This window comes from Prunus persica, chromosome G1, assembly GCF_000346465.2.
Source record: "Prunus persica cultivar Lovell chromosome G1, Prunus_persica_NCBIv2, whole genome shotgun sequence".
NCBI classification, from domain to species: Eukaryota; Viridiplantae; Streptophyta; class Magnoliopsida; order Rosales; family Rosaceae; genus Prunus; species Prunus persica.
This window is the reverse complement of record NC_034009.1, coordinates 9,143,191-9,168,642: the sequence shown is the minus strand read 5'-3', so window position 1 is coordinate 9,168,642 and position 25,452 is coordinate 9,143,191. Positions and strand designations below refer to the sequence as shown.

The following is a 25,452-nucleotide window of genomic DNA, read 5'->3' as shown; positions in this document are numbered from 1 at the left end:
ACAAAAACCAATTAAGCAACAACCAGTCTAGGTCTAGTACGACCATCATTATCATCATAGAGGCTGCTCAAGTAACTGATGAACACTCAGCTGGCTATCCAGACTCAATTTAGGCCGAGTACCATTTCGTTCGATTGTTTCAAAGAAGAGTAATTTACTAGAAAGACTGGGACTTTGCAAATTGCAAGTAAAGGATTGCAAGAAAGAAAACAAGTAAAAAAATTGAGATTAAAAGGAAAAAAATTTACTCCTAATTACTTAGTAAAAATTTGTTGAGATTAAAAGGTGCAATCGATTGGTAGGTGACGCTAAACTAGTTGAGAAATATGTATGCTGTCATGATCCGTTAGACAAAAGTTTAATAATGTGATTATATATATATTTTTTTTAACAAAGACCATACAGAACCTTAACATTTATTTATTTATTTTTTTTGATGATAACATTTAATTTAATTTAGGAGACAATAGGTGGTCTGAAGGCAGTAAATTCCATGCAGAACCTTGGGTTCAGGCCACACAGCTAAGAAATCCATTTCCTACCTAAATACAACGTAAAGAGAGTGTATTAAGCTCTTAAATGGGTTCTCCGATCCCTCTTTTCTTTGGCACCTAACGAACTTAGCTCAGAAATAATGGCGTTCCAATATCACTGCGGCCGGCCTAGAGATAGTTAGGCACAAATTCAATGGTGAATTGAGAGGGAATTTCACAGACCAGTTAGGCACAAGTATTCCCATAGGTATCAAAAGTTGTATATAAACAACCCCCCTTATCAAAAGTTATTTCTATCTTAAAATTAATGGGGATAAATATTATATTCCAAATTTTTGTAGCCTACTTGTTTTTGTTGGTTAGCTGCTCAGCCCAAAATAATGTTCCTGCTGTTTTCACTTTTGGCGATTCCTTGGTTGATGTGGGGAACAACAACAACCTTCGAACTATAGCTAAGGCAAATTTTTACCCCCATGGAATGGATTTTGGGAATAACCCAACAGGAAGATTTTCAAATGGGAGAACAGTTGTTGACATTATTCGTACGTAACGTTTCGATGGATTTTCAATCATTCATACTACATATATATATATATATATAACTGCCTCTTTCTCTTTGGGAATTCAATTCTGCCAACTTATAATATATCTCTACTCATTGCAGAAACGTATTAATCTGAGTATGGAAGCACAGTTTTACAATTTTCTTATTTTCTGTCGACAGAGTACAGACCACCATTGCCTCTCGTTGGGGTGTAAACTTCTGATGGTTTGCCTTGTCCACCTCATGTTGCATCTGCTGTTTAGTTTTAATTCCTATTAGTAGCTAGTTTGCTGGGTAGGGACTGTTGTTCTAGGCTCCGTTGGAATCTAGCTATGTCTGACCCTGCTTTTGTTATTTGTTCTTGTGTTCTGTTGGCTCCTCGTGGCTTTAGCCTTCTGTTTGTATCTGTTAGAATTGAAGGGGAAACAAAGTGATTTTATTAGATTGGAGGAGAATATTACATTACTTGGTGTAGGCTAATTGATATTCTACACTTAGCATATTGGCTTATTGGCCACCACACTTAGTTTAGAATAGTTTGGGCTATTTGGCCCTTACACTTTGATTGGTGAGCTTATTGGCTCTCAACATAGTTTGATTTGGGTAACTCTGGGCTCCCTAATAGTTTGGGAGTTGATTGGTTCTACTCCCACATAGATTGGGAGTTCTATTAGTTGACTCCACATTTCATTGTGGTTGCATGCCTATTTATAGGCCCCTTTGCCGATATGCACAGCCACCAACTTGGGCTTCTTCATTTCTTAGCCATACATGTGTCTTGTACTAGAATGTTATTCAAACTTCAATTGCTTTGTTCCACCACCTTGAGCATTTAGCTTGTTCTAGAATATTCTTGTATTGCCACCTCTATCTTTTGAAGTCTTGACTTTTCTAGAATTGTATAGAACACAAATGAGCATTATTTTTTTCAACAGTATCTCTATTCCTTGTTTTGGGGTTTTTTGAATACAACATGAATTTCAAACCAAAAAAAAGAACAGGAAATGAGTTTGAAAAAATTTACTCCACCTTACTTGGCTCCAACTGCTCTTGGAGAGAATCTTCTACAAGGTGTCAATTATGCTTCCTCTGGCTATGGAATTTCCAATTTCACTGGATTTCTCTTTGTAAGTTTTCTGCTAAACTAACCTCCTAGAAGATTTTGGATTTAGGGAAGCTAGCTAGTAGCTAGTTTTAATTCCAAACTTCAAATTAGTTTCATATGCAAAAATTTCTGGTTATTAGCTATTTTCTTTTCAGAATTCTAATGACATGTATCTATCGGCATGCGTCATGCATCAGTCTGAAGAATTATGTCCGTACATAATACATGTATATATATATATATATTGTTGACCACTTTTCACTTTTTGACTCAACTTAGTGATGTCTGGGCCTTAGCACGAGCGTTTGATCTGTAAGATAAGAAACACTCAGTAAGACCTAGGGCACCAGTGTAGTATCGGCCGAAGACTCTCCGATGCTTAAGTAAGTACGAATTTCGTAAATCATCTGGACATAGTGATGGCTAGTATGCCGAAAGTTCCAGTTACCTCCATTTTGGGAATTGTGTCCCTTTTTATAAGCCTTGGGAGGTGTGCATGTTGTGTAGAATTTCGGTGTGAGACTATTGACATTCACTGTATGCATTCCACGTGGCCAGAGGCTGAATTTGCCCTAATGGTGCCTTCGGCATCTCTGGGTGCCGAAGGCTACCCTGCCGATGCCATATTTTGTCCACTTGTCATGTCTTTATTGGTCGTCGATTCTAGTATAAACAAGAGTCCCCCAAGTCCCTAATTAAGAGGGCTTCTCAGTTAGGACTTGCTTTGTCCTTCGGTATGCGTGGATTGTCGTCAGCAAGACGACACCGTTCGGTATATTTATGAAGCCGTGGAGCCAGGTGCGCTTTTAGGGAGGTACAGCCTTCAGATGAGGTGAGATGCAGGCAGTCCAAGGGTTACCTAATCTTGCTACGTCGTTCGGTACATGTCCCCCTTCCATACGACAGTCTTTGGTGCGGTCAACGTTCGGGCCCCATATGCGGCTTGTTTCTATGGGAAGTGGGATTGACTGGCCATGCAGACTCTTAGTCTTCTGCGCCTTGCGTGTTGAAAGCCTCGGTCCCTAGCTAGTGCCACGTGTAGTAGCGTGCACACAGAACAGGGTAATAATGGCGTCAGTTGGTTTTTCGAGGTGTACCGGTCTATTCTTTCTTCTATAAATAGAGGTGACTCCGGATAGAGGGGTCACTTGCGTTGTGAGAGCGATTTGAGAGCTTTGAGAAAGGTGATTTCCGGCGATCCCATTCGGCAATTTAGGCGATTTCCTGCTAGTACGTTCGGCAATCTAGGCGATTTTCGGCTATATCAGACAGCGGTGCGATTTTCGACGAGTTTCCTCCGCCGCAATAACAAGGTATTTCAGTCTTTTTACTTCTTTTTTCTATCTAATGTACTCCATTGTCATGAACTAGACTATTTGTAAGTCACAGAGAACGTTCGATAGTCTAGTTGCCGTAGGTAGTGTCATCCGTAAGCATCGGTAGTGTGATTCGATGCATGGTATTTAGTTTCTTTTCTCTTTTGGATATATACAGAGTAATGCAGATCACACTTTATTCTTGAAGCATGATGGAAGAAGACTTACTGCATTGATTGTTTATGTGGATAACATAGTCATAACTGGAAACGACACAGGAGAGCAATTGAAACAGTAGAAGTATTTGTCTCAGGAATTTGAGATGAAGGATTTAGGTGATCTGAAGTGCTTTCTAGGAATTGAAATAGCCAGGTCTACAACTGGTATATTTCTATCTCAAAGGAAGTATGTATTAGATCTGCTCACTGAAACAGGAATGCTTGGATGCAAACTTGCTGATACACCCATCGAGATGAATCACAAGTTATGTGAAGGCATGGATCAAGAACCATCCAATAAGGAACAGTACCAACACCTTGTTGGAAGGTTGATATATTTAGCCCACGCCAGATATTGCATATGCTGTGAGTGTGGTTAGTCAATTTATGCATTCACCCAGTGTGTCCCATATTAATGTTCTCAAAAAATAGAGATCTCGAAGTTGTTGGATATACATATGCTAATTGGGCTGGCTCCATTACTGATAGACGCTCTACTTCAGGTTACTTTACCTTCATGGGAGGTAATCTAGTCACTTGGCGGAGTAAAAAATAAAATGTGGTTTCTCGGTCTAGTGCAGAAGCAGAGTATCGAGGAATGGCTCATGGAGTTTGTGAACTACTGTGGATTAGAAGACTATTGACAGAATTGGGTTTCAAGCTAGGAAAGCCAATTTAGTTACATTGTGATAAGAAATCAGCCATTGACATTGCCCATAATCCAGTTCAACATGATTAAACCAAACATGTTGAAGTGGATAGACATTTTATCAAAGAGAAGATTGAGAAGAAGATCATCTGCCTACCATTCGTAAAATCAGAAGATCAACTGGCAGATATCTTAACAAAAGTTGTTTGTGGAAGAGTATTTCATAACTCACTTACCAAGTTGGGCATTGGTGACATATATGCACTAACTTGAGGAGGAGTGTTGACATGAGTTTCCTAATTAATCAAGGAGATTTATTTCCTTGATTAATTAAGGGATTTACTTTCCTATTTTTTATATAATTGATAAATCATTGTATTTCCTTTATTAGTTAAGGGATTTATTTCCTATTTTTTATATAATTGATAAATCATTGTACAATTAGGAGATACATTCCTAATTCTTTACTATATTTAATTCTTTGTAAAGCCCACATGTAAACTCTTATATATACCTCCTTATGGAAAAGAATAAAGTTAACATAATACATTCAAACCAAATTCATATTTTAGCCGTTGCCACTATGAATAACTGTGTTTCATTCAATGACTGCCAATCATGTATTTAGTACCAAATTAAAAAGGACCTCCAACAAGTAGAGATTTCATTGTCACTAATAAAGTACCATTAATTATTTGGTTTAGAACACTCGTTCTTCAATTTGTTGGAGGAGCTCCTCAATCTCAAAGACAATAAACATTGAATAACATAAATGAACTAATATTTTTAAATACTGAAATAGTTCTCAACTAATGCCATGATCAGCTTTTGATCCAACCATGTTTACTTATCCTGAATGGGTATTGGAATGATTTCAATTCCTACTTTTCCCGTGTTTATTATCACAATCACATAGGTATTGGAATGATTCCAATTCCTGACTTCTCATGCGTTTAGTAACACATCAGGAAAAAAAACTTATGTCTATTCCACATTAAAGTCCGTTATTGAATACCCTCAAAATCGGGAATGGAATCAACTAGGGGGACTAGTTGATATGATTCCCATACCTTGATTACCTTATCTAAGTTCCTCAATTCATGACTTCTCTCATCCCTAATAAGTAAACATGCCACCAAGCATGTGATAAAAAATTGTTTATCCTTTCCTTTTAAGGACTTACAAATTCAAAGCAAGGTTGGTTAATAAATGTACATTCTAATGAGGTGGAATGAATTAAGGTATGAAATCCAATTCCTCCCTGAATACCACGTAAAGTGGAGTGAATTAAGCTCTTGAATGGGTTCTCTGATCCCTCTTTTCTTTGGAACCTATGAAATTTGGGAGCATTTTTGCTCACCACTTTAACCAAAAGTGTAGCTTCACCACCATCTTAAAAACTTGACACACGTCTATAAGTCTAACTATAGTTAACCTTTTGTTTTTTATTTTTTTATAACATTATTATGACAGAGAAAAAAAATAATAGTTCTTTAATAAAATTAAAAATTAAAAACTAATTATTAAAAAAACAAAAACAAAAACCCAACAAAACCCAGCCGCAGCCACCTAACTAATTAGATATTTTGCAGAGATTTGAATTTGCTCAATAACCAATTAGGTATTTTATAGAGATTTGAATTTGCTCAATCTCTGCAAAACCCAACAAAAGCCAATGGCTTTGTCCAATACAATCATGTGGGTCTCTGCAAAACCTCCATTTTCTATCTCCAAAATCCTAAAACCCTTTTGCCCTAAATCTCATGCCCAGGTCTAGGTGAACTCCGAGTCCAAATTTATTCTATAAAGAGTACCCAGAAAATCACCGAATCCATGAAGCTCGTTGAGTCTGCTAGGGTTTGAAGATCCCAAGAAGCAGTCATCAATGACCAACCTTTTGCTAAGACCGTCGTGGAGGTCCTATATGACATCAATGAGAGGAAAGGGGGTTTTCGGCTGCAAGAAGGAAAGGGGGTTGCCACCGGTGGGGGTGGGTGGAGTGGCTGAATAGGTTGGTTTGGTGGGTGGCGGGTTTATTTATTTATTTATAATAATTATGTTTTATTTTAAATTTTATTAAAAGCATAGTTATGTTTTTCTCTCTCATAATAATGTTATAAGAAAATAAAAAATAAAATGTTAACTATAATTAGACTTATAGACATGTGTCAAGTTTTTAGGAGGATGGTGAGGCTACACCTTGAGTTAAAATGGTGAGCAAAAATGCTCCCATGAAACTTAGCTTAGACATAATGGCATTCCAATATCACCGGCAATGTGGATCATAATAGAGGCAAACATAACAAATCCAACTGTGGCCTGCCGGTCTAGAGAGAGTTAGGCACAAATTCAACCAATATTTACTAAGAGGGAATTTCATAGACCAGTTAGGCACAAAGTTTCCCACAGATACGGAAAGTTGTATATAAGGATAACAACCCCCTTATAAAAAAGAAAGAAAGGTTACTATTATTTCTATCTTAAAATTAATGGGGATAATTATATTCCAAATTTTTGTAGTTTACTTGTTTTTGTTGGTTAGCTGCTCAGCCCAAAAAAATGTTCCTGCTGTTTTCACTTTTGGCGATTCCTTGGTTGATGTGGGAAACAACAACAACCTTCAAACTGTAGCTAAGGCAAATTTTCTCCCTCATGGACTTGATTTTGGGAATAACCCAACAGGACGATTTTCCAATGGGAGAATAGTTGTTGACATTATTCGTAAGTAACGTTTCGATGGATATTCAATCATTCATGACTACGTATATACATATACATATAGCTGCCTCTTTCTCTTTGGGAATTCAAGTCTGCCAACTTAATATATATCTACTGTTTGCAGAAACGTATTCGAGTATGGACGCAAAGTTTTTACTATTTTCTTATTTTCTTATGACAGAACAGGAAATGGGTTTGAAAAATTTTACTCCACCTTACTTGGCTGCAACTGCTGCTGGAGACAATCTTCTACAAGGTGTCAATTATGTTTCCTCTGGCTCTGGAATTTCCAATTTCACTGGATTTCTCTTTGTAAGTTTTCTGCTAAACTAACCTCCTAGAAGTTTTTGGATTTAGGGAAGCAAGCTAGTCTTAATTCCAAACTTCTAATGAACTTCATATGCAAAACTTGCCGGTCGTTAGCTATTTTCTTTTTGGAATGCTAATTAATGACATATATCTATCTGCAATGCATGCATCATGCATGAGTCTGAAGAATTACGTATTTATATGTATGTCTATGTAGGGTGATCGAATCAATTTCGACACGCAAATCAGTAACCATGGGAAAACTGCGCAAGCTATCATGTCAAGGATTGGCATTCCAGCAGCTCAGAAATTGTTGAGAAAAGCAATTTATGTGGTTGTAATTGGCTCTAACGACATAATGTTCAAGGAGTTTGAACCCATGGCTATGTCAGAAGAAGCTTGTATGGATTTCTTGATTTCAAGACTCAAATCAGCACTTACGTTTAAATTTCCTTCTTTAAGACTTACATATATTGGCTGCAATAAAAAAGTTAGAAGCACACACACTAAGAAAAATTCCTTTGCAGACACTCTACAACTTGGATGCTAGAAAGATTATGGTGAGCAACGTTGCACTTGTTGGGTGTACCCCATTTGAGAAAGACATACATCCAGTTGAGAAGGGAAGTTGTGCTCGTATGCTAAATAAGATGGCCCAGATATACAACAAGAAGTTGAAGGGCATGCTTGCAGAGCTTAACAAAGAGCTTCAAGGGGCAAAGTTTGTTTATGCAGATATTTATCAAATATTGCAAGATCTCACCCAAAATTATGCGTCATATGGTCTGTATATTCTATGATTTGCAGTTAGTCATGTAACAACTACAATATTAGTAACCTCTGTTATGTTTGATAGAATTTGAGGTTGCAACTTCTGCATGCTGCGTGTTTGCTGGGAGCCGAGGGGGACTGGTACCCTGCAATCCTTTATCTAAAGTTTGTCCCAACAGATCAAAGTATGTGTTCTGGGATCCATTTCACTTGACGGATGCTGCTTGTGTTGTTGCAACGAGGCATATTATGGATAGCTACGTAACTTATATGTCACCTATGAATTTGAGACAGCTTGTGCAATCTTGAGCTAGCAATCTATGAACCTGAAATGAGCTGAATATAATGTATAGGACGACCCTGTTTGTAATTCAAAAAAAAAACAAGATGGTTCATTGATGAAATAAATTATGGAATCCAAGCTGCATGTGAGTGGGTTTTGAAGAATCTCAAGCCTTCTTGCGCTGTGTCATCTAGGCCCAGGATGATTAATTCCAATGTAGCTCTGTTTTGTTGGTCTTCCACCCTCCTTGGTAGCACCTCCGAAATAATTATTGGTTCTCAGTCTTTAAACCTATATATCAAACTTTGCTATGAATATTTAATGGCCTTTCTAAAGGAGTTGAGGTTCCACCCCAAAATTAATTGATAATTGAGGGAGTAATTCAATATCTTATAAGTCCTTGTTAGGTTTCTTAACTTTCCAATGTGAGACATTTTTACCTTCAATCTGTTCTAATATATACCATGAAGGAAGTTAAGATTCCACCTCAAAACCAATTGGCAATGAGCGGAGTAACCCAACTCCCCTCCTACCAAAAAGAAAAGAAAAGAAAAGAAAAAGGTTGTTAATTATGCTTCCTGTGCCGCTGGAATTTTCAATTCCAGTGGCTTTATCTTTGTAAGTGTTTTGTGCTAAGGAAGATTTCTCCTCATGAAGTTTCTTGTTTATTTGTTTCCTTTTTAAAATTCCCATGAAGTTCCATTTATAAGCCAAAATTATGTGAATAATCGAATCAATTTTGACACGCAAATCAGTAATCATGGGACAACTGTCGAGGATTGGCATTCCTGCAGCTCAGAAATTGTTGAGAAAAGCAATTTATGCAGTTGTAATTGGCTCTAACCATATAATGTGTAGGGCGATATTATCACCCTGGGCTATGTCAGATGAAGCTTTTTTGGACTTTAATTTCAAGACTCAAATTAGCCCTTGAGGTCAAACTCAATTAACTACAGTACAAACATATTATTTGTGCAGCTAGCACATCCGTCTTCCTTTGTTACATGACGAGTTTTGTATAGGTATGTTTTATTATTCACATATTATCGATAATAATATTCAAGTGTTATTAATATTATATTGATAATTCGTCTTTTAATAAAGAATAAATGTCTTGTCCATAAAACATATATGTATTTATGTATGGGAAGAAACACATTAATATCTTCAGTACTTTAATCCTTTTCCACATATTTGACCATTTTCATGAGAGAAATTATATGGAACCTAATCCAAGCTGCATGTGTGAGTGGGTTTTGAAGAACGGTTTTTCCTTGTTGCCTGTCGTGCACGCAAGAACAAAAAAATTTAGTGCTCTAGCTGTAAGTTTTGGTTGGGGTTGCTATTTGAGGAATTAGAAATTATAAGCAGAATGGTTTACTCTGCTGCGTTAAATTTCGTCCATACGATAGGTTACTTACTGGTTTCAAATTTGTACAGGCCTCCTCAGGCCTTCAGGTTCGTTGGTAGTTGAAGAAAGAAAGAAAAGACGTCCTAGTCTTTTTACTTTTCAAGCAGTGCACGGAATCTACATTTGGGTTGCAACTGTTAGCCACTTGAATCTGCTTATTCTGGCCACTTGAAACTCTAAACCAGATTTCTCCTCACGAGAGGTTGCTGAATTTGCAGGCGCAATCAATGTTGTATACTTCACCTTATGCCATGCTTTGAAAATTTTACAAACAAAGGTGCTCCATACATAAAAACTTAAAAAGGGTATGTTTTATTTACCCTAAACTCTTCTCCTACTTAAAAGTCTTAATCATCATGATCACAATATCAAAACTGGGTTAATCTTCTTGTGTAATTTTCTGGTGAAGAAAACAGCTGGTGATCAAAGTACTCGAACTTAGCAGCGCCCGAAACTAATCCCTCTCACTAATGCTGTTTATACTCTGATTATCTAAATGGAAGACAGGAATGGGCAAAAAGTACCGTTATATGTTGCTTTCCTACACCAAATTCAGAGTTTTTATTTGATAAATCAGAAACATCTCACTTCTAGCTGGGCGCTGCTGTTTATTTAAGATTTGTCACATTCTTTCATATCTGAATAGGTGTTGTTGCCTCCTTACGGCTGTGAAATAAAGTGGCCAAGTAATATTAACAAGGTTTGATCTGACATTCTACGTTGTTTCCTTACATTCTTTTTGTAATGGGTGGCCTATCAGATAGAGCAACCATTAGCCTTGGCCTTGTTTTCCAAATATCAACAATTTCTTTTGTACTTTGGAAAATATGCTTGGCACAAGATGTTCCTGCCAATTTTGTGTTTGGGGATTCTCTGGTTGATGTGGGAAACAACAACCACATTGTGTCACTCTCCAAGGCCAACTATGTCCCCAATGGAATTGATTTCGGAAAGCCAACGGGACGATACACAAATGGGAGAACAATTGTTGACATTATAGGCAAGTTCTCCATTTTCCCAATTGAATGCTTCTTCTTCTTTCACAGATTCAACAAACAAGGATGACTGATTAATTTTAGCCTCAACAGGTCAGCAGCTGGGTTTTAAAGTTTTTCCTCCTCCTTACTTGTCTCCCTCAACAACTGGACCTCGAATTCTGCAGGGTGTCAATTATGCTTCAGGTGGAGGTGGAATTCTTAATGACACAGGAAAAATATTTGTAAGCTTACAAATGGAGCTTTGATACTTCAAATCAATTGATACTATTGTGTGCCTTGATGTGATGAAAAATCTCATGTGATCGTTAGGTGGGTCGAATAAACTTGGATGCACAGATAGATAACTTTGCTAATACCAGGCAAGACATTGTCTCCAGGATTGGCCTTCCTGCAGCTCTGAAGCTATTCAGCAGGGCTCTCTTCTCTGTAACAATGGGTTCCAACGATTTCATCAACAACTACTTGGCGCCGGTTATCTCAATTCCTGAGCAGAAGTTGATATCTCCAGAAGTGTTTGTGGCCATTTTGATTTCAAGATACAGGCTGCAACTTACAGTTAATGTTCTTTTTTTTCTCTCTCTATTTTTTCTTCTTTATACGTTGTGATTGTTCTTATGAACAAATCCATGATGCTTGCAGAGGCTGTACAATTTGGGTGCGAGGAAAATTATTGTGACAAATGTAGGACCTACTGGGTGCATACCTTTCGAGAGGGAGACAACTCTAGCTGCAGGAGATTTCTGCGTCGAAAAACCGAATCGGTTAGCACGATTGTTCAACATCCAGTTGAAGAGCCTTGTGAAGGAGCTTAGCACCAATCTTGAGGGGTCCAAATTTGTTTATGCAGATGTTTATCGTATCGTAGATGACATTATCCAGAACCACATATCATATGGTGAGATTTAAATTTAATTCTTCTAGCTATATGGGTTGATCTTAGAATTGTAATTAAAATGAGAGTGATTATGTTTTGTTAACTGCAGGTTTTGAAAATGCAAATTCTGCATGCTGCTATGTTGCTGGGCGGTTTGGGGGTCTGATTCCATGCGGTCCTCCATCCAAAGTTTGTAGGGACAGATCCAAGTATATATTCTGGGACCCCTACCATCCATCCGATGCTGCTAATGCGATCATAGCAAGGCGTCTCTTGTATGGTGACACTAATGATATTTCACCAATGAATGTTGTGCAACTTAATCAATCTTAACCTTGTAAGGCATGCCCAGAAGAGCCTGCTAATGATTGATTAGTGGTAGTGTAATAAGCTTTCATTATGCCTTTATTTAACCAAAAACCATTCAAGGCTTTGGAATTTCATTACAGCCCTTTTTCATTTAGTAACTTGAACAAATAAACAAGGTGTTGAGTCCTCAACTAGCTATAAGTCTAGTATTACTTCTCTTCTCAATGTTAAAAAAGATCACGAGTTCAAATTTCCTCTTTTCTTGTAACCTTTAAAATCTGTGGCATATCAATCACGTCCACTATTAGTTTGAATTATTATTTTTTTAACACAAATGATAGTCTAAACTATAAGGGAGAAGAGAGTTTCTTAGAGCATCCACAATGGGCTCTCTAAACCACCTCCTTAGAAAAATTTTAGGAAAGAATTGAAAAAATGCAATTCCAACCATACTCCCTATCCACTTCTTAAAATAAGGAGTCCTCTAGGAGCTCCTAAATCTGAGAAGAGAGAAAAGACTCCTAGTGGCTTCTTATAATTTAATGCTGCTTTATTTAATGAATATTTCAAATATTTATTTAATGCTAACTATTTTTTATTTTATTTTTTAATAGAGATGGACAAATCAAAAAAGAGTTATATCATTTATGACTCTCCAAATTAAGGAGTATGGTTGAAGTTGAAATTTTTTAGAGAACTCCTAAAATAACTTTTTTATATTTTTAGCTAAATTTTAGCTAAGATAATGCTCTTGTACACTAACAAAGTATTATAAAGGTTGGAACCTAAAACCAATAGTCAAAATGATTCTTCACTAAGTTAGACGCCCTGAAAATGCGCCACGTGATCATAAAAGCACAGTTGGGATGGGCCTTTAATGCAATATTCAGGCCTATGAAGCCTGTGATTTTATTTTCATACCTGTGAAGACCATGCTCCATTATGTGGTGGGACCACCGTACCCCAACCCCACATGCAACAGTCAGTTTTATCCTGGCGGCAAGTGGCACCTGAACGTCACCGATAACGCCATCCACGCATTCCAACGCAGAAACGACGCATTCAAATATCCGTTCTCATCTGGTCCCCTCCAATCCAATCCCAAATCGAAGTTGATCATTTTCTGCTAAAACGTCGACGTCTTGGCTTCCAAGATGGCCAGCCACCAATCCTTGCCGGAAAATCTCATACTCGTAAACCGCGAACCCAACGGAATCGCATTCGTGACGATCAACCGTCCCAAGTCGCTTAATTCGCTGACCCGGCCCATGATTATAGACCTCGCCAAAGCCTTCAAGGCCCTCAGTCAAGACGAGTCGGTCCGGGTCATCATTCTATCCGGGTCGGGTCGCGCCTTTTGCTCCGGAGTCGATCTCACGGCCGCGGAGGACGTTTTCAAAGGGGACGTGAAGGACGTGGAGACCGACACGGTGGCGCAAATGGAGCGGTGCCGAAAGCCCATCATCGGAGCCATTAATGGGTTCGCGGTCACTGCCGGGTTCGAAATCGCGCTCGCTTGTGATATAATCGTCGCCGCAAAAGGAGCTAAATTCGTGGACACTCATGCCAGGTCTGTAATTTTGTCGGATTTCATTTTTGATTTTGGATCCAGACCCATCAGAATTGGTACGACCCGATCCGATCCGAAATCTTTTAACTGTTTTTTAACAGGTTTGGGATATTTCCGTCATGGGGTTTGTCTCAGAAGCTTTCGAGGATTATAGGGGCTAACAAAGCTCGGGAAGTGTCGCTGACAGCGACGCCTTTGACGGCGGAGCTGGGTGAAAGGTTGGGGTTCGTGAACCATGTTGTTGAAGAGGGTGAGTTGCTGAAGAAAGCTCGTGAAATAGCTGAGGCCATTGCGAAAAATAACCAGGACCTGGTGTTGAGGTACAAGGCTGTTATTAATGACGGGCTTAAACTGGACCTAGGCCATGCTCTTGCACTAGAAAAGGTAGCCATAAATTCCAATTCAAAATCTCAGATGATTTTGACCATTTGGCCCACCCGGCTATTGATTGACTTTTTATTGGAAGTGTTGGGTTTAAATTTCTACAGAGCATATGCTCAGATGATTTTGACATTTTGACCATTTGACCCAGCTATTGATCATGTTGTTTAGCATAAAAACTTGTATGAAACTGGGATAGCACTGGCTGTAAGTGCTGCACTTTCCCGTTTCATATAAGGGTTTCTGCAGTGGCTGATCTTCTTCTTCTTTATGACAGAGTATATATTTGATTGTTATTTTCAGGAGAGGGGTCATGACTATTACAGTGGAATGACCAAAGAGCAGTTTAAGAAGATGCAAGAGTTCATAACAGGTCGGGGTTCAAAAAAGCCTTCTTCCAAGTTGTAGAATTTACTGCTGTAAGCACAAGAATGTTATGTTAAGCTCTCGAAATCGCAAAGGTAGGAATGAGCTTAATTTGCCCTCAGGTGGCCAGCAATCGACATGTTGAGCTGTTTAAGTTATTGGGCATACATGTAACTCTGGTTAATAACACATTTTCCGTCGTTCAAATTACAATTATAAATTTTGTTTGAGTTTTATCAGCTCTATTGAAGTCCAGAAGTAATGAGTTCCATTTCCTGTCACTTTGTTATGTCGTCAGTGTCCAAATTAGGACGTTCTGTTGTTCTGTGAAGTCTGTCTGTTAATGGTAATGGAAGTCTTCTTGGCTCTTGCTCACCCTTAATAATTTAGTAGTTGCTACTTTGAGCTGTATACAAATTAGAATTCAGATGTGAAAAACAAGAACAAGATATGAAATGAAGGAATGGTACCAGTTATGATGGGTTTTTTATGGCGTGGAGAATTCGAACTAGAGTGCAAAGGAGCGGGCTCACTGCCCAAATAATTTGACAAACCTACCTCTACTTGATGGATTTGTTTTTATTGTAATAAAGAGCGATATGATCTTAATAGTGATTTGCGTCTGCAAACATAATTTACTATAACACTAGAGATTTGCCTTTGCTTTACAGTGTCACTGATGAAAAATCAATGCTGGTGATGACTCTATTTACTGGTTCCTATTAATAGGTCAAAATGGCCGCAGGGTTACTCAACCAAATAAGCCTCTGGTGGTCAAAAACGCACATGATGACAACGTGTTAAGGAACAAGAGAGAGTATACGAACATGCTAAAGAGGCTCACTGGTGAAAAATAATTAATAAGATATGAAGGCATTGTTTAATTTTAGTGTGTTGTGAGTAATGGTTTTTTCTCCCTTTTACCAACAAAACAATCCACCATTTTGACTTTGAGGAATGCTGGTATCTTTTTGGTGTTTATCATGTACTTGTGTCTAAAGAAACTATGGGGTTTTAGGCTCTTATCAATAGAAAATCAAATTACCAAACCCAAAAGTAAATGTTTTATCCCTTATCAATCAATAGAAAACTCATTATAATATTTGGTTAAAGTCACAGCTTATGCTTTAGGGCCCTATGATATAATATTAATAAATAAATACACGTTTTATAATATGAATGAATTGTAATATTATGCGGCAGTGTGACGGTCACACTGAAGAATTTCTCGTTATATGATAGAATAAAAGTTTGTTAAAATTGCGTTAATCTTTGTTTGATGTCGCTCTTCTTTGCCAAGTTGGCTGCTTCTACTTTCCCTATTCCCCCTTTTTCTTTTGGATTGAAGATTCATCCAAAGATTTTGCATATTTCAAGAACTTGTCAAATTGCAAGTCATTGATTAAAACTCTAAATTTGTTTCTTCACTGTTTCTCACTTTGTTACATGTTGAAGTAAAGGATCTCCTGATCAAAATCAGTATCTAAGGAGTAGTAATTAATGTACAACATAAGCAATACTTGTAAGGAATTTGCTTAAATTCTTCCCCACGTCAAAAACACGCACAAAAGTATAAGCCAAAGCCACTCACCACAAGTCACTCGGCACTAGGCCAGCCCAACCTAATCCATTATCAAGTCCTACTCCCACACCAATAACTCATTACTTGTTTACCCTAAATCAGACGAAAAGCTCTAATCACCGCCTATTACGCCATAATCCGAGTGGGCCCCGCAGCCTTGACTATTTATATTTATTTTGTTTTTGGTATGAATGAAAGCACAGTCGCATCAAAAAAAATATTTGAAAGCACAGTCACAACAGTCCAGAATCCGTCCAATCACCAAAGAGTCTTGAAAGAGAACGGAACGATAATGGCCCCCTCTTCTTCTTCTTCTGTGACGCCAAAGACGACGACGTCGAAGCCCAACGTGTTCAAGCGATTCGACGTCGTTTCGGACCACTCAGACCACCACTACGTCAACAACAAAAACGGCTGCGGCTGCGGCGGCCGGGTTCAGAAGAAGATCATGCAGGAGTGGAAGATTCTGGAGAAGCACCTCCCGGACTCCATCTACGTGCGCGCCTACGAGACCCGCATCGACCTGCTCAGAGCCGTCGTCGTCGGAGCCTCCGGCACGCCCTACCACGACGCCCTTTTCTTCTTCGACATCGCGTTCCCCTCCGATTACCCGACCCACCCGCCCGAGGTCCACTACCGCTCCTTCGGGCTGAGGCCCAACCCGAACCTCTACGCTAGCGGGTACGTCTGCCTCAGCCTGCTGAACACCTGGCCAGGAAAGGGGAAGGAGAAGTGGGACCCATCTCAGTCGACGATCCTCCAGGTTCTAGTGTCGATCCAAGGCCTGGTTCTCAACAAGGAGCCCTACTTCAACGAACCGGGAACCGGGAACCGGTTCGGATGCGAGGCGTCTCGGGCCTACAACGAGAAAGTCTTCGTTTTGACTTGCAAAACGACGCTGTATTTGCTCTCGAGGGCGCCGCTGAATTTCAAGGCTTTCACCGCCTCGTTCTATAGGCAGAGAGCGGGCATGATACTGAGAGCGTGCAGGGCCTACGCGAACGGGCGCGTGGTGGTGGGACACTACAAGGATGAGGATGCTGGTGTTGCGGTTACGAAGGTTAAGCGGAAATTCGTGGCGTCGATGGTGGAGTTGTACCCGCAACTGTTCAACGCATTTCAAGGAACAGGGGCCTCTTTGGAGGGTTTGCTCGAGCACCTGAAGGTGGAGACTCGTTATCCGGCGCCGGCTAAGCCGCGGGGTAAGTGTATTGTGAAAAGGGCGTTTGACAGATTGAAAACAATTTTGGGATTGGGGGGATCGAAGAAGAAGACGAAGGAGGGGGAGGAGAATGAGAATAGTAACAACAAGAATGACGATGGCACGAAAGGCAATGCTGGGGTGGCTGCTGATGCTGCTGCAGCAGCTGATTGAGATTGGGTTGGGAGATGCAGGGACACATTCGAGATTTAGGTTTGGTTTCAGGGGTATTTTTGGGTAAATAAAAGTAATAGGGGATTTATTATTAGGATTTAGGATTGGCTTCTTTAATTTTGGTTTGCTGGTGTGATGGATGGTTACGTTACGCCGGTACAGGACGTTAGAATTTGAAGTTTAACAACACACATATACTGAATGCAATGGGACGTAAACAAACGTGAACTTTTCTCGACTTTATTGTCTTTTTTTTTTCTTTTTTTTTGTGGCTTTTAAATATACTTATCTTTAACAAGTTGCTTGCGGAGATGATTATAATGCGTAATTAACACGTACATAAGTATATTAAAAGCAAAAAAACTAAGATAAGTATACGAGATTAGACATACACATTTATTAGTGAATTTTTTCATATTTTTAATGAGAAAAAGTTTAGGAGGAGATTGGTTACTCTCATCACCGGCTTACCGATTGAGCAAAGTTTTGATTATAACATGACATCCAATCACTGCCCATCCTCTTCTCTTAGATACTCTGCAGTTGATCTCTCTGGTAATTTGGAGCAATCCCCAGTCTCCTCCTTGAGTTTTTTCTTTTGCTTTGCCAACTCTACGATTTCTTGAAACATTTTGTCATGCTTTTGTGGATCAAATTTGGGTGCATCTGGTCTCAGCATGGTGCCTGCTTGTTACTCCAAAAACTTCTGATTTTCTTTCAACTGGTAGAGCCTCTGCAAAGCACTTGTTGTGACCCAAGACCAGTGAGATCCTTAGAATCCTCAGTTGGGTTTTCATGTTCCATGTTTATGCTTTGCCATCCATATCATCTATGATAAAAAAATCTTTAGGTGGAGGGTGTGCATTTTCAGCAAAGGTCTTAACAGAAGGCCTTTTTACTTCTGTGGAGCTACTCTCAACGCATGGAATGACGTATTTGTTCTCCCCTGGATGAATCGCCGGCCGAAAGCTGCCTTCTATTACTGCAAGGATGAGAGCATAAGAGTTTAACTCAGGGACTTGTAGAAGGATCAATTTGGTATCTGCTTTGTATATCATAACCATTTGAACCAACCCACATTGTTGACCACCACGTCTTGCACCGGAAATGCACCAGAATTTACGATATGCTAGCTTCCCAATTGAGTTCAGAATCCTATTACTTGCAAACCAAGAAAGGAGCCGTCTCTGAGTTTGCATTGACGAATTTCGACGTGTATGTCAGTGTTATGAAGAATTGAAGAGCCAGCAGACACTGTTACATTCTTAGGACATCAGATCAGAGAGAAGTGTTATGCCATCATCATCCAAAGAAAGATTACCATTGAGGGACAAAGAAAATCTAGATTTGGCGATAGAAAGGGTCTTAGAGATTACGTTAGGAGGAGGGGAGCCATATAGACTTATGAATGAACAAAATGAAACAAGAAATTTATATTAGTCAAGGTAATAATAAATGGATGTTTCATTTCAAATGTTAGCATGGATCTTATTCTCTTTCAAGATTTTTGCCATTTCATAATTAGTCAAGCATTTGCCAAATTATACTACTTTTAATCTTTATCTTTTGCTAATTGATCGGCATCGACGTATTTGTGTTTTTAACATCTGAAACCGAAGAGACCAAGATCATCAACCCAAACCTGGAAACAAGCTGCATGCATTATCAATCCAGTTTTCTCCTCAAGTTTTTTTTTTTTTTTTTTTTTTTTTTTTGCCTTACTCTATGATTTTTTATTGCAGGATCAGAGATTCTCCAAACACAACCAAACCAATATGGGATTCTGCAACTCTCATGTACAATTTTGGATTGGTAGAAGCTTATAGATCGAATGAAAGTTTTTTGGCCTTGATGTGTACTGCAAGAAAAGATTTGGGACCAAGTTGACTGCAAGTCTGCAAGATATATGTACACTACATGTACAAAAGCTTGGTCTCTTGTGCAGGAATTGACAGCGAGCCTAGTAGTGTCTCATATTTTGGTAAAAATCTAACATGCTAGAAGATAGGGGCTCCCATGGATACCAGACCAAACAAGCAAGCCACATTAGAAATGTATATCCTTCCGGCCACAACGAACTGATGATCCGGCAGATTTTGTTTCTGATTGACACTTTGCTACCGTAAATGTCATCCAATCGGACCCATTTTCCTCATGGCTATGTTGTGCGTTTGTTGCTACTTGCAACTTGCTAAATTCCTATCTAGAAATTTAGAATAACCAAAGCACGCTAGTTTTTTTGGAACATTATAAATGGTGGAGCTTAAAATTGGTTATCATGTTCCCTATTCTGCCACAGTTAGACCAATAGAGAGGGAAAGCCGATGATGATTTTCTGGGTTAAATCACCCGACCCCACTTGAAAATCCACAGCAACAAGATGTCTTGTTTCTTTCTTCTCTGATAAGTTGAAGCTGAAATTTTGAGTGCCCTGCGCAGTAAGCCATGCTTCACGTTCATAGTTGTACAATTGTAATTAATGATGGGCCGAAATCCAATCTGTTGGGCTGAATTTGTACTATACGGTCCCTGCAACTGATCACAAAAACAATTCACAAGAAAAAATAAAAAAAAATAAAAAAAAAGAGATCGCATAAACAATTGAGGGAAAAAACAAACCAAAAAAAAAAAAAAAAATCCTCTTTTGAAAGAGAAGATATATATAAAAGTTAACCGAAGATACTTCATCCGTATCTTCCTAAAAACTATATACAACTTTTAGAGTAGGAATATGAATGTGACGAAGTTTTAAAAATATTTTTTAATCATTTAAATAGTTTCTTAATGCAATTTTGTTCGTTTAATGTTTTGAGGGACACATTATTAGTTGTAGACATTTTGATTCATATTCACAATCATACTATAAAAATTAGATTACCACTTATCCAATATGAGTTTGATTTTATCATCCTCTTCCCAAGCCTTAACACCTTTATAACCAAAATTGAGAATTAAAAAAAAAAAAACGAAGAAGAGGGACATATACTTAGCGTATTTTTTTTAAAAAAAAAATTAATAAAAAATGAAAAAGACATTGAATGGTGACACCCAACAAAATGCTTCCCCACACCATCTTCTGCCCACAAGACAGCCGAGAACGAGGCCTTCCCTGTTCCTCTACCACCGAACACAACCCTCCCATCACTTTTCGCTAACATACGCATCCCCTCTTAACCTACGCCCAATCCCCTAACCTACGCACCGCCTTTCCCCTATCTATCTATACCTTCCCCGACCCCAATTCCATTAAGACCTAGGGTTCCCCTCCCAGCCTCTTCCCCCAAATTCGGAGTCCTCCAGGGTCTTTGGGTTTAGGGTTAGGGTTTTTGAGAGATGTGGGATGCTTCAGGCATTGATGAATCTGCTCTCTCTGTGCTGGAGGCCGTTTGGGCGAGGCAACGGTGAGGGACTCAACTCTGTCGGAATTGTCGGTGCAAATTTCCGAGGCGGTGGACGAGATGGCAAAGATAGCTTGCTTTGGTTCCGAGATTTCGGAAAGTACGCGTGGGGCGATTTCTCCATGGCCGTGGTTCAAGCCAACCAGGTGCTCGAGGACCAGAGTCAGATCGAGTCTGGACCCTTTGGGACCTTCGTCGGCGTTTATGATGGCCATGGTGGCCCCGAGGCTGCTCGATACGTTTGCGACAATTTATTCAGACATTTCCAAGGTTCGTGATCCCCGACCCTCCCAATCTGTAGCGAAAGCTCTCACATTTTTCTTAAATATGTATGCTTTTTTTTTTTTGGGTTTGATTGGCGTGGTTTTGAATTTGCCACGTTTCGTGGATAATATGTGATTGTTAATTTGTGGATTTGAATTGTCAACCGTGATGTTTTCTGGTTCATTTTTCGTGCTTTTTTCTTCTTTCACTTTTTCGTGTACTTTTTGTTAAAGTTGTGATTTTGATTGGTCATTGAGTTTGGATCACGTAGTATCTTTGCATACAATGCCTATGGGAAGTGAATTTATACTAACACCAACAATTTGCTTAATAGACTTTGAGCCCTTTAGATTTTTATTTTTTTTTGTTTTTTTTTTGGGGGACACTCATTGTAATGCAGTGTTTTCATTTCCTCTTTTTATTTCTTTGTGGGTGATTTTGGGGTTGGGTTTCTTGTTTGACTATTGAAGAATGAGCCGCTCTTATGTTGGCTATCTTAGGCATTGTGTTTATGCAGCAATATCAGCAGAGTCAGATGGGGTTGTGACAGCAGAGACCATTAGAAATGCTTTTCTCCGAACAGAGGAAGGGTTTACTGCTCTTGTTTCAGAGTTGTGGAGTACTAGACCCAATGTAGCAACTGTTGGGTCATGTTGTCTGGTTGGAGTGATATGTCAGCGGACCTTATTTGTGGCAAACCTTGGAGATTCCCGTGTTGTGTTGGGGAAGAGAGTGGGAAACACTGGGGAAGTTGCTGCGATTCAGTTATCCACTGAACACAATGCAAATCTTGAGGAGGTTAGGCACGAACTGAAAGATTTGCACCCACATGATCCTCAAATTGTTGTTTTAAAGCATGGAGTTTGGAGAGTAAAAGGGATTATCCAGGTAATTGTCAAATGCTATTGTTCATGTAAGAGCTCATTGATTAAGGTGTGCATTAATTTATAACTGCTTAAAGTTCTGTCACGGGTGTTTTTGTTTTCGTACCTGTTGATTTTGAAGCCAACATGCAGGGCAATGGTGCAAGGACACTGGTCCTAGCCTCCTGGGTATTCTCTCAAAAAAAAATTTAAGCAAGTAGTGTTTAGTCCGAGCATTGCTAGCCTCTGCCCATAGGATCCAGCTTCTGATTTATCTGTTAGCTTAGCTCTGTATTGGTGTTAACTTGACTAATGCCCCCATTTTATTTTTTGGGGGAAAGGATTTTTGGGCTCTGAAATGCTTCTCTGCAAACTTTCATAATTTTGTTTTTTCTTAAATGGGGATTTCTTGTGAATAACTCCTTTATTGTATTTAGTGCAGGTATCGAAATCTATTGGTGACGTATATATGAAACATGCACAGTTTAACAGGGAGCCAATTAATGCAAAATTCAGACTTCCTGAACCAATGCACATGCCTATCTTGTCTGCCAATCCGACTATTCTTTCTCATCCTCTCCATCCAAATGATTCTTTCCTTATATTTGCATCTGATGGTCTATGGGAACACTTGAGTAATGAAAAAGCTGTTGAGATTGTCCACAAGCATCCACATGCGGTAGGATTCTGGCCTTTCATTTTATTCGTGTTTAGTAACTCGCATTTGCGTGCACATTTGTTTCATGATTTCATTCCTACCTTGATGCCTTGATGTAGACATCAAATGAACTTAAACTATTAGTACAATATATGAAGTATTTGAATTTTTTACTGGATACTCGGACGAAAACCTAAACATTTCAATATTCTTGAAATTGTTATTCTTTATTCCTTGCTGCCATAATTTATCTGATGGCAAGAGGTTGATGATGATTGTGCTTCTTGAGTTTATAGGATCTAGAATGAGTTAATAGAATCTTTTGAACAACTCTTTCTGAAGACCACCCATCCAAGGAAATATGAACTTAAGGATAAACACTTGTCTTTTTAATTTGCAACTAAGGGAAAAAAGAAAATGGAAAAATAAGAATAGTTGTTTTGAGCCACAATCAATGCAATGACATGGACATAAAGTTTCAAACATTTGCTGGTATATAATGCTTTATTCATATTTGTGTTTTAACGTGATTATTATTCCATTCTTGATCTCTGGTTCTGACTATTTCTCTTAATATAGGGAAGTGCCAAAAGGCTTGTAAAGACTGCTCTCCAAGAAGCTGCAAGAAAAAGAGAAATGAGATATTCAGATCTTCGGAAAATTGACAAGAAAGTCCGACGCCATTTTCATGATGATATAACTGTCATTGTTTTATTCTTAAACCATGACTTAATATCCAGAGGCACAGTGGAAGAACCTCCAGTCTCAATAAGAAGTGCTGTTGACCACTGATACTTTTCTGGAACCAAACGTGTCTCCACCACCCCCGATTTTGGTCCATGCTTCAAAGATCGTACCGCACTCGGAAATAATTTTTATTATGCATGGCTAAGAGAGGAGCACTGACAAACCACCCGGATCCTGCGATCATGCTCGAGTGAAGAGGCTTGAAAGTTTTAAATGTTAGAAGATTACTTTAATAATGCCTGTTGTAGTTGGTTGCCTCCCAAATACAGAATGTGAGAGCCGCAATGTTCTATTTATTTTTATCATTTTTAAAGCCACCAAGTGCAGATGCCCCTTGTTTAATTTATCCAACTAGCTTCCCTGGAAATTTGTATCTGGGAGATTCAAAATCATAGATCCCAAAAAAAAAACATAATCTTTAACTAGATTTTTGCAAGAATGAGTAATTTATAAGCACACAAAACTGTTTCATATAATTTTCAATCTTTGCTTCAGTTCAAGACCGTGTAACAGCCGGGCACCTGAGGTCGTGTGTTTGATTCTACCTTCTACCAATATAGCACATAGATGCCTTCCTTCTCTCTGACCCAAATTTAAGGCCTAGCTTGAAAGCATTTGTTCATGATTGAAATTTCAAAATGCACATTGCACATCTCTCCTCCCATTTACGACCGTCTCACAAAAGAACCGTATTATTTGGTCCTTCAAATTAGTGGGCTTAGAGCATGTTCACCCCAAAACGCTGAGGTAAGGGTAAGGGCAAGACAAGGGATGTTACTATTCATGTGAATAGTGGCAGCCTTACCTTTTTTGGTTCCACCCCAAAAGGCTAGGGCAAGGGCAAATACTATTCATTGTACTTTGTTTCTTATTTTTTTATACTTTAAACCATTAATTTTGATAAGCTTTTCAGATAATATTTTCGGTTGCCACGTGTCACTATTTATTATAAAATTATCACCCAAAATTTCAGATAAAATTTTGGAATTAAATTTTTTGATAAGATTTTTGGTTGCCACGTGTCCATCATTTTTCAGAAAAGATTTTCGGATGAGATTCTCGGTTGCCACGTGTCTTGTTTTAGATAAAATTTTCGGATATATATTTTAAAAAATTATAATCTCATATTTCAGATAAAATTTTCACCCTCTAAAATTGCACCACGTGTCCCATGTCAGATAAGATTTTCAGATATTTAAAAAAAAATTATAATCTCATATTTCAGATAAGATTTTCACTCTCTAAAATTGCGCCATGTGTCATCTCTATCTTCTGAATCCCTCTATAAAACTACACCATCAACTCATACCTCTCACACCATATCTTATCTATTCCTTCATTTCTCAGATTTTACAAAACACATTCTACTCTCAATGTCAAACTTGAGGAGGGTGTTAGAGAGGCAAGAGCGAGAAGATGAAGAAATTCGGCTCAGATGTGCTGAGGAAGATCAGGAGGCCGATGAAGAAGAGGAAGAAATGCTTGTAGCAGCGGTGTGTATGCTTAATGAATCAAGGCAACACCATCGTCGTCGTGCCCCGAATGTGGACAGACGTAGGGAGTCTCGAGGTAAGAATCTTTTGGAAGATTACTTTATCCCAAATTCGTTATATCATGTTTCTAAGTTTCTAGAGAGATATAGAATGCAGCCACATTTGTTCCAAAAAAATCATGCATGATATTTGTAATTACGACGCATACTTCGTTCAGAAGTATGATGCTGTTGGAATTTTGGGTCTTCTCCCAGAGCAAAAACTTACAACTGCTTTGCGGATGCTTGCTTATGAGGCATCTGCAGAGCAGGTAGGTGAGATTGCAAGGATGGGAAAATCAATTATCCTAGAGTGCTTGGTGAGATTCTGTGATGTAGTAGAAAATCTCTACACGAGAGAGTACCTTCGCAAACCTACTCCTAGGGACCTCCAAAGGCTTTTACAAAAAGCTGAGGCTCGAGGTTTCCTAGGAATGATTGGAAGCATCGATTGCATACACTGACAATGGAAGAATTGCCCAACTGCTTGGTAAGGAGATTATGGGAATCGAAAGGGCCAACAAAGTATAATTCTAGAGGTCGTAGCTTCATTCGACACTTGGGTTTGGCATGTCTTCTTTGGAGTTGCCGGATCTCAGCATGACCTCAATGTGCTTGGTCAATCTCCGGTGTTCAACGATGTATTAAGAGGTCATTCCCTACAGATCACGTACCGAATCAACAATACTATATATTCGGGTGCGTACTACCTCGCTGA

General features: G+C 38.8%; 5 protein-coding genes across 6 annotated transcripts; all 5 read left to right on the top strand.

The window, feature by feature from the left end:
* LOC18793026 (GDSL esterase/lipase At4g16230) lies at positions 802 to 8,433 on the top strand. The gene is made up of 5 exons (XM_020555332.1): positions 802 to 1,036; positions 7,226 to 7,356; positions 7,571 to 7,794; positions 7,865 to 8,136; positions 8,210 to 8,433. Exons 1-5 carry the CDS (start codon positions 802 to 804, stop codon positions 8,431 to 8,433), a joined length of 1,086 nt encoding a protein of 361 aa, XP_020410921.1.
* Positions 10,399 to 12,232, top strand: LOC18789650 (GDSL esterase/lipase At4g16230). Its single transcript, XM_020556457.1, has 5 exons — positions 10,399 to 10,818; positions 10,907 to 11,037; positions 11,126 to 11,371; positions 11,456 to 11,711; positions 11,800 to 12,232. Exons 1-5 carry the CDS (start codon positions 10,563 to 10,565, stop codon positions 12,021 to 12,023), a joined length of 1,113 nt encoding a protein of 370 aa, XP_020412046.1. The 5' UTR covers positions 10,399 to 10,562; the 3' UTR covers positions 12,024 to 12,232.
* On the top strand, positions 12,925 to 14,806 carry LOC18793057 (probable enoyl-CoA hydratase 1, peroxisomal). 2 transcript variants are annotated; one of them, XM_020556475.1, is made up of 3 exons: positions 12,925 to 13,569; positions 13,671 to 13,953; positions 14,228 to 14,319. In XM_020556475.1, the coding sequence occupies exons 1-3, from the start codon at positions 13,154 to 13,156 to the stop codon at positions 14,282 to 14,284; spliced, it is 756 nt and encodes a 251-aa protein (XP_020412064.1). In that variant the 5' UTR covers positions 12,925 to 13,153; the 3' UTR covers positions 14,285 to 14,319. The 2 variants fall into 2 exon arrangements, with proteins under 2 accessions (XP_020412064.1, XP_007223205.1); XM_007223143.2 differs by having other exon boundaries at positions 12,940 to 13,569; positions 14,254 to 14,806.
* Positions 15,712 to 18,747, top strand: LOC18792079 (putative ubiquitin-conjugating enzyme E2 38). Its single transcript, XM_020556465.1, has one exon. It carries the CDS (start codon positions 16,086 to 16,088, stop codon positions 17,271 to 17,273), a length of 1,188 nt encoding a protein of 395 aa, XP_020412054.1. The 5' UTR covers positions 15,712 to 16,085; the 3' UTR covers positions 17,274 to 18,747.
* LOC18793345 (probable protein phosphatase 2C 42) lies at positions 20,077 to 23,659 on the top strand. Its single transcript, XM_007225636.2, has 4 exons — positions 20,077 to 20,941; positions 21,453 to 21,823; positions 22,241 to 22,477; positions 23,036 to 23,659. Exons 1-4 carry the CDS (start codon positions 20,614 to 20,616, stop codon positions 23,246 to 23,248), a joined length of 1,149 nt encoding a protein of 382 aa, XP_007225698.2. The 5' UTR covers positions 20,077 to 20,613; the 3' UTR covers positions 23,249 to 23,659.

What these genes read in the sequence shown, in the direction of transcription:
- LOC18793026 (XM_020555332.1), top strand. Translation starts at nt 802, where the DNA reads ATGGGGATAAATATTATATTCCAAATTTTTGTAGCCTACTTGTTTTTG. An exon ending in AACAGTTGTTGACATTATTC is followed by an intron (nt 1,037 to 7,225) that starts GTACGTAACGTT and finishes TTCTTATGACAG; the next exon opens with AACAGGAAATGGGTTTGAAA. An exon ending in AGACTCAAATCAGCACTTAC is followed by an intron (nt 7,795 to 7,864) that starts GTTTAAATTTCC and finishes ACACACACTAAG; the next exon opens with AAAAATTCCTTTGCAGACAC.
- LOC18793057 (XM_007223143.2), top strand. Translation starts at nt 13,154, where the DNA reads ATGGCCAGCCACCAATCCTTGCCGGAAAATCTCATACTCGTAAACCGC. An exon ending in TTCGTGGACACTCATGCCAG is followed by an intron (nt 13,570 to 13,670) that starts GTCTGTAATTTT and finishes GTTTTTTAACAG; the next exon opens with GTTTGGGATATTTCCGTCAT. An exon ending in ATGCTCTTGCACTAGAAAAG is followed by an intron (nt 13,954 to 14,253) that starts GTAGCCATAAAT and finishes TGTTATTTTCAG; the next exon opens with GAGAGGGGTCATGACTATTA.
- LOC18789650 (XM_020556457.1), top strand. Translation starts at nt 10,563, where the DNA reads ATGGGTGGCCTATCAGATAGAGCAACCATTAGCCTTGGCCTTGTTTTC. An exon ending in ATGACACAGGAAAAATATTT is followed by an intron (nt 11,038 to 11,125) that starts GTAAGCTTACAA and finishes TGTGATCGTTAG; the next exon opens with GTGGGTCGAATAAACTTGGA. An exon ending in GATACAGGCTGCAACTTACA is followed by an intron (nt 11,372 to 11,455) that starts GTTAATGTTCTT and finishes TGATGCTTGCAG; the next exon opens with AGGCTGTACAATTTGGGTGC.
- LOC18792079 (XM_020556465.1), top strand. Translation starts at nt 16,086, where the DNA reads ATGAATGAAAGCACAGTCGCATCAAAAAAAATATTTGAAAGCACAGTC.
- LOC18793345 (XM_007225636.2), top strand. Translation starts at nt 20,614, where the DNA reads ATGCTTCAGGCATTGATGAATCTGCTCTCTCTGTGCTGGAGGCCGTTT. An exon ending in TTTATTCAGACATTTCCAAG is followed by an intron (nt 20,942 to 21,452) that starts GTTCGTGATCCC and finishes GTGTTTATGCAG; the next exon opens with CAATATCAGCAGAGTCAGAT. An exon ending in TCCACAAGCATCCACATGCG is followed by an intron (nt 22,478 to 23,035) that starts GTAGGATTCTGG and finishes CTCTTAATATAG; the next exon opens with GGAAGTGCCAAAAGGCTTGT.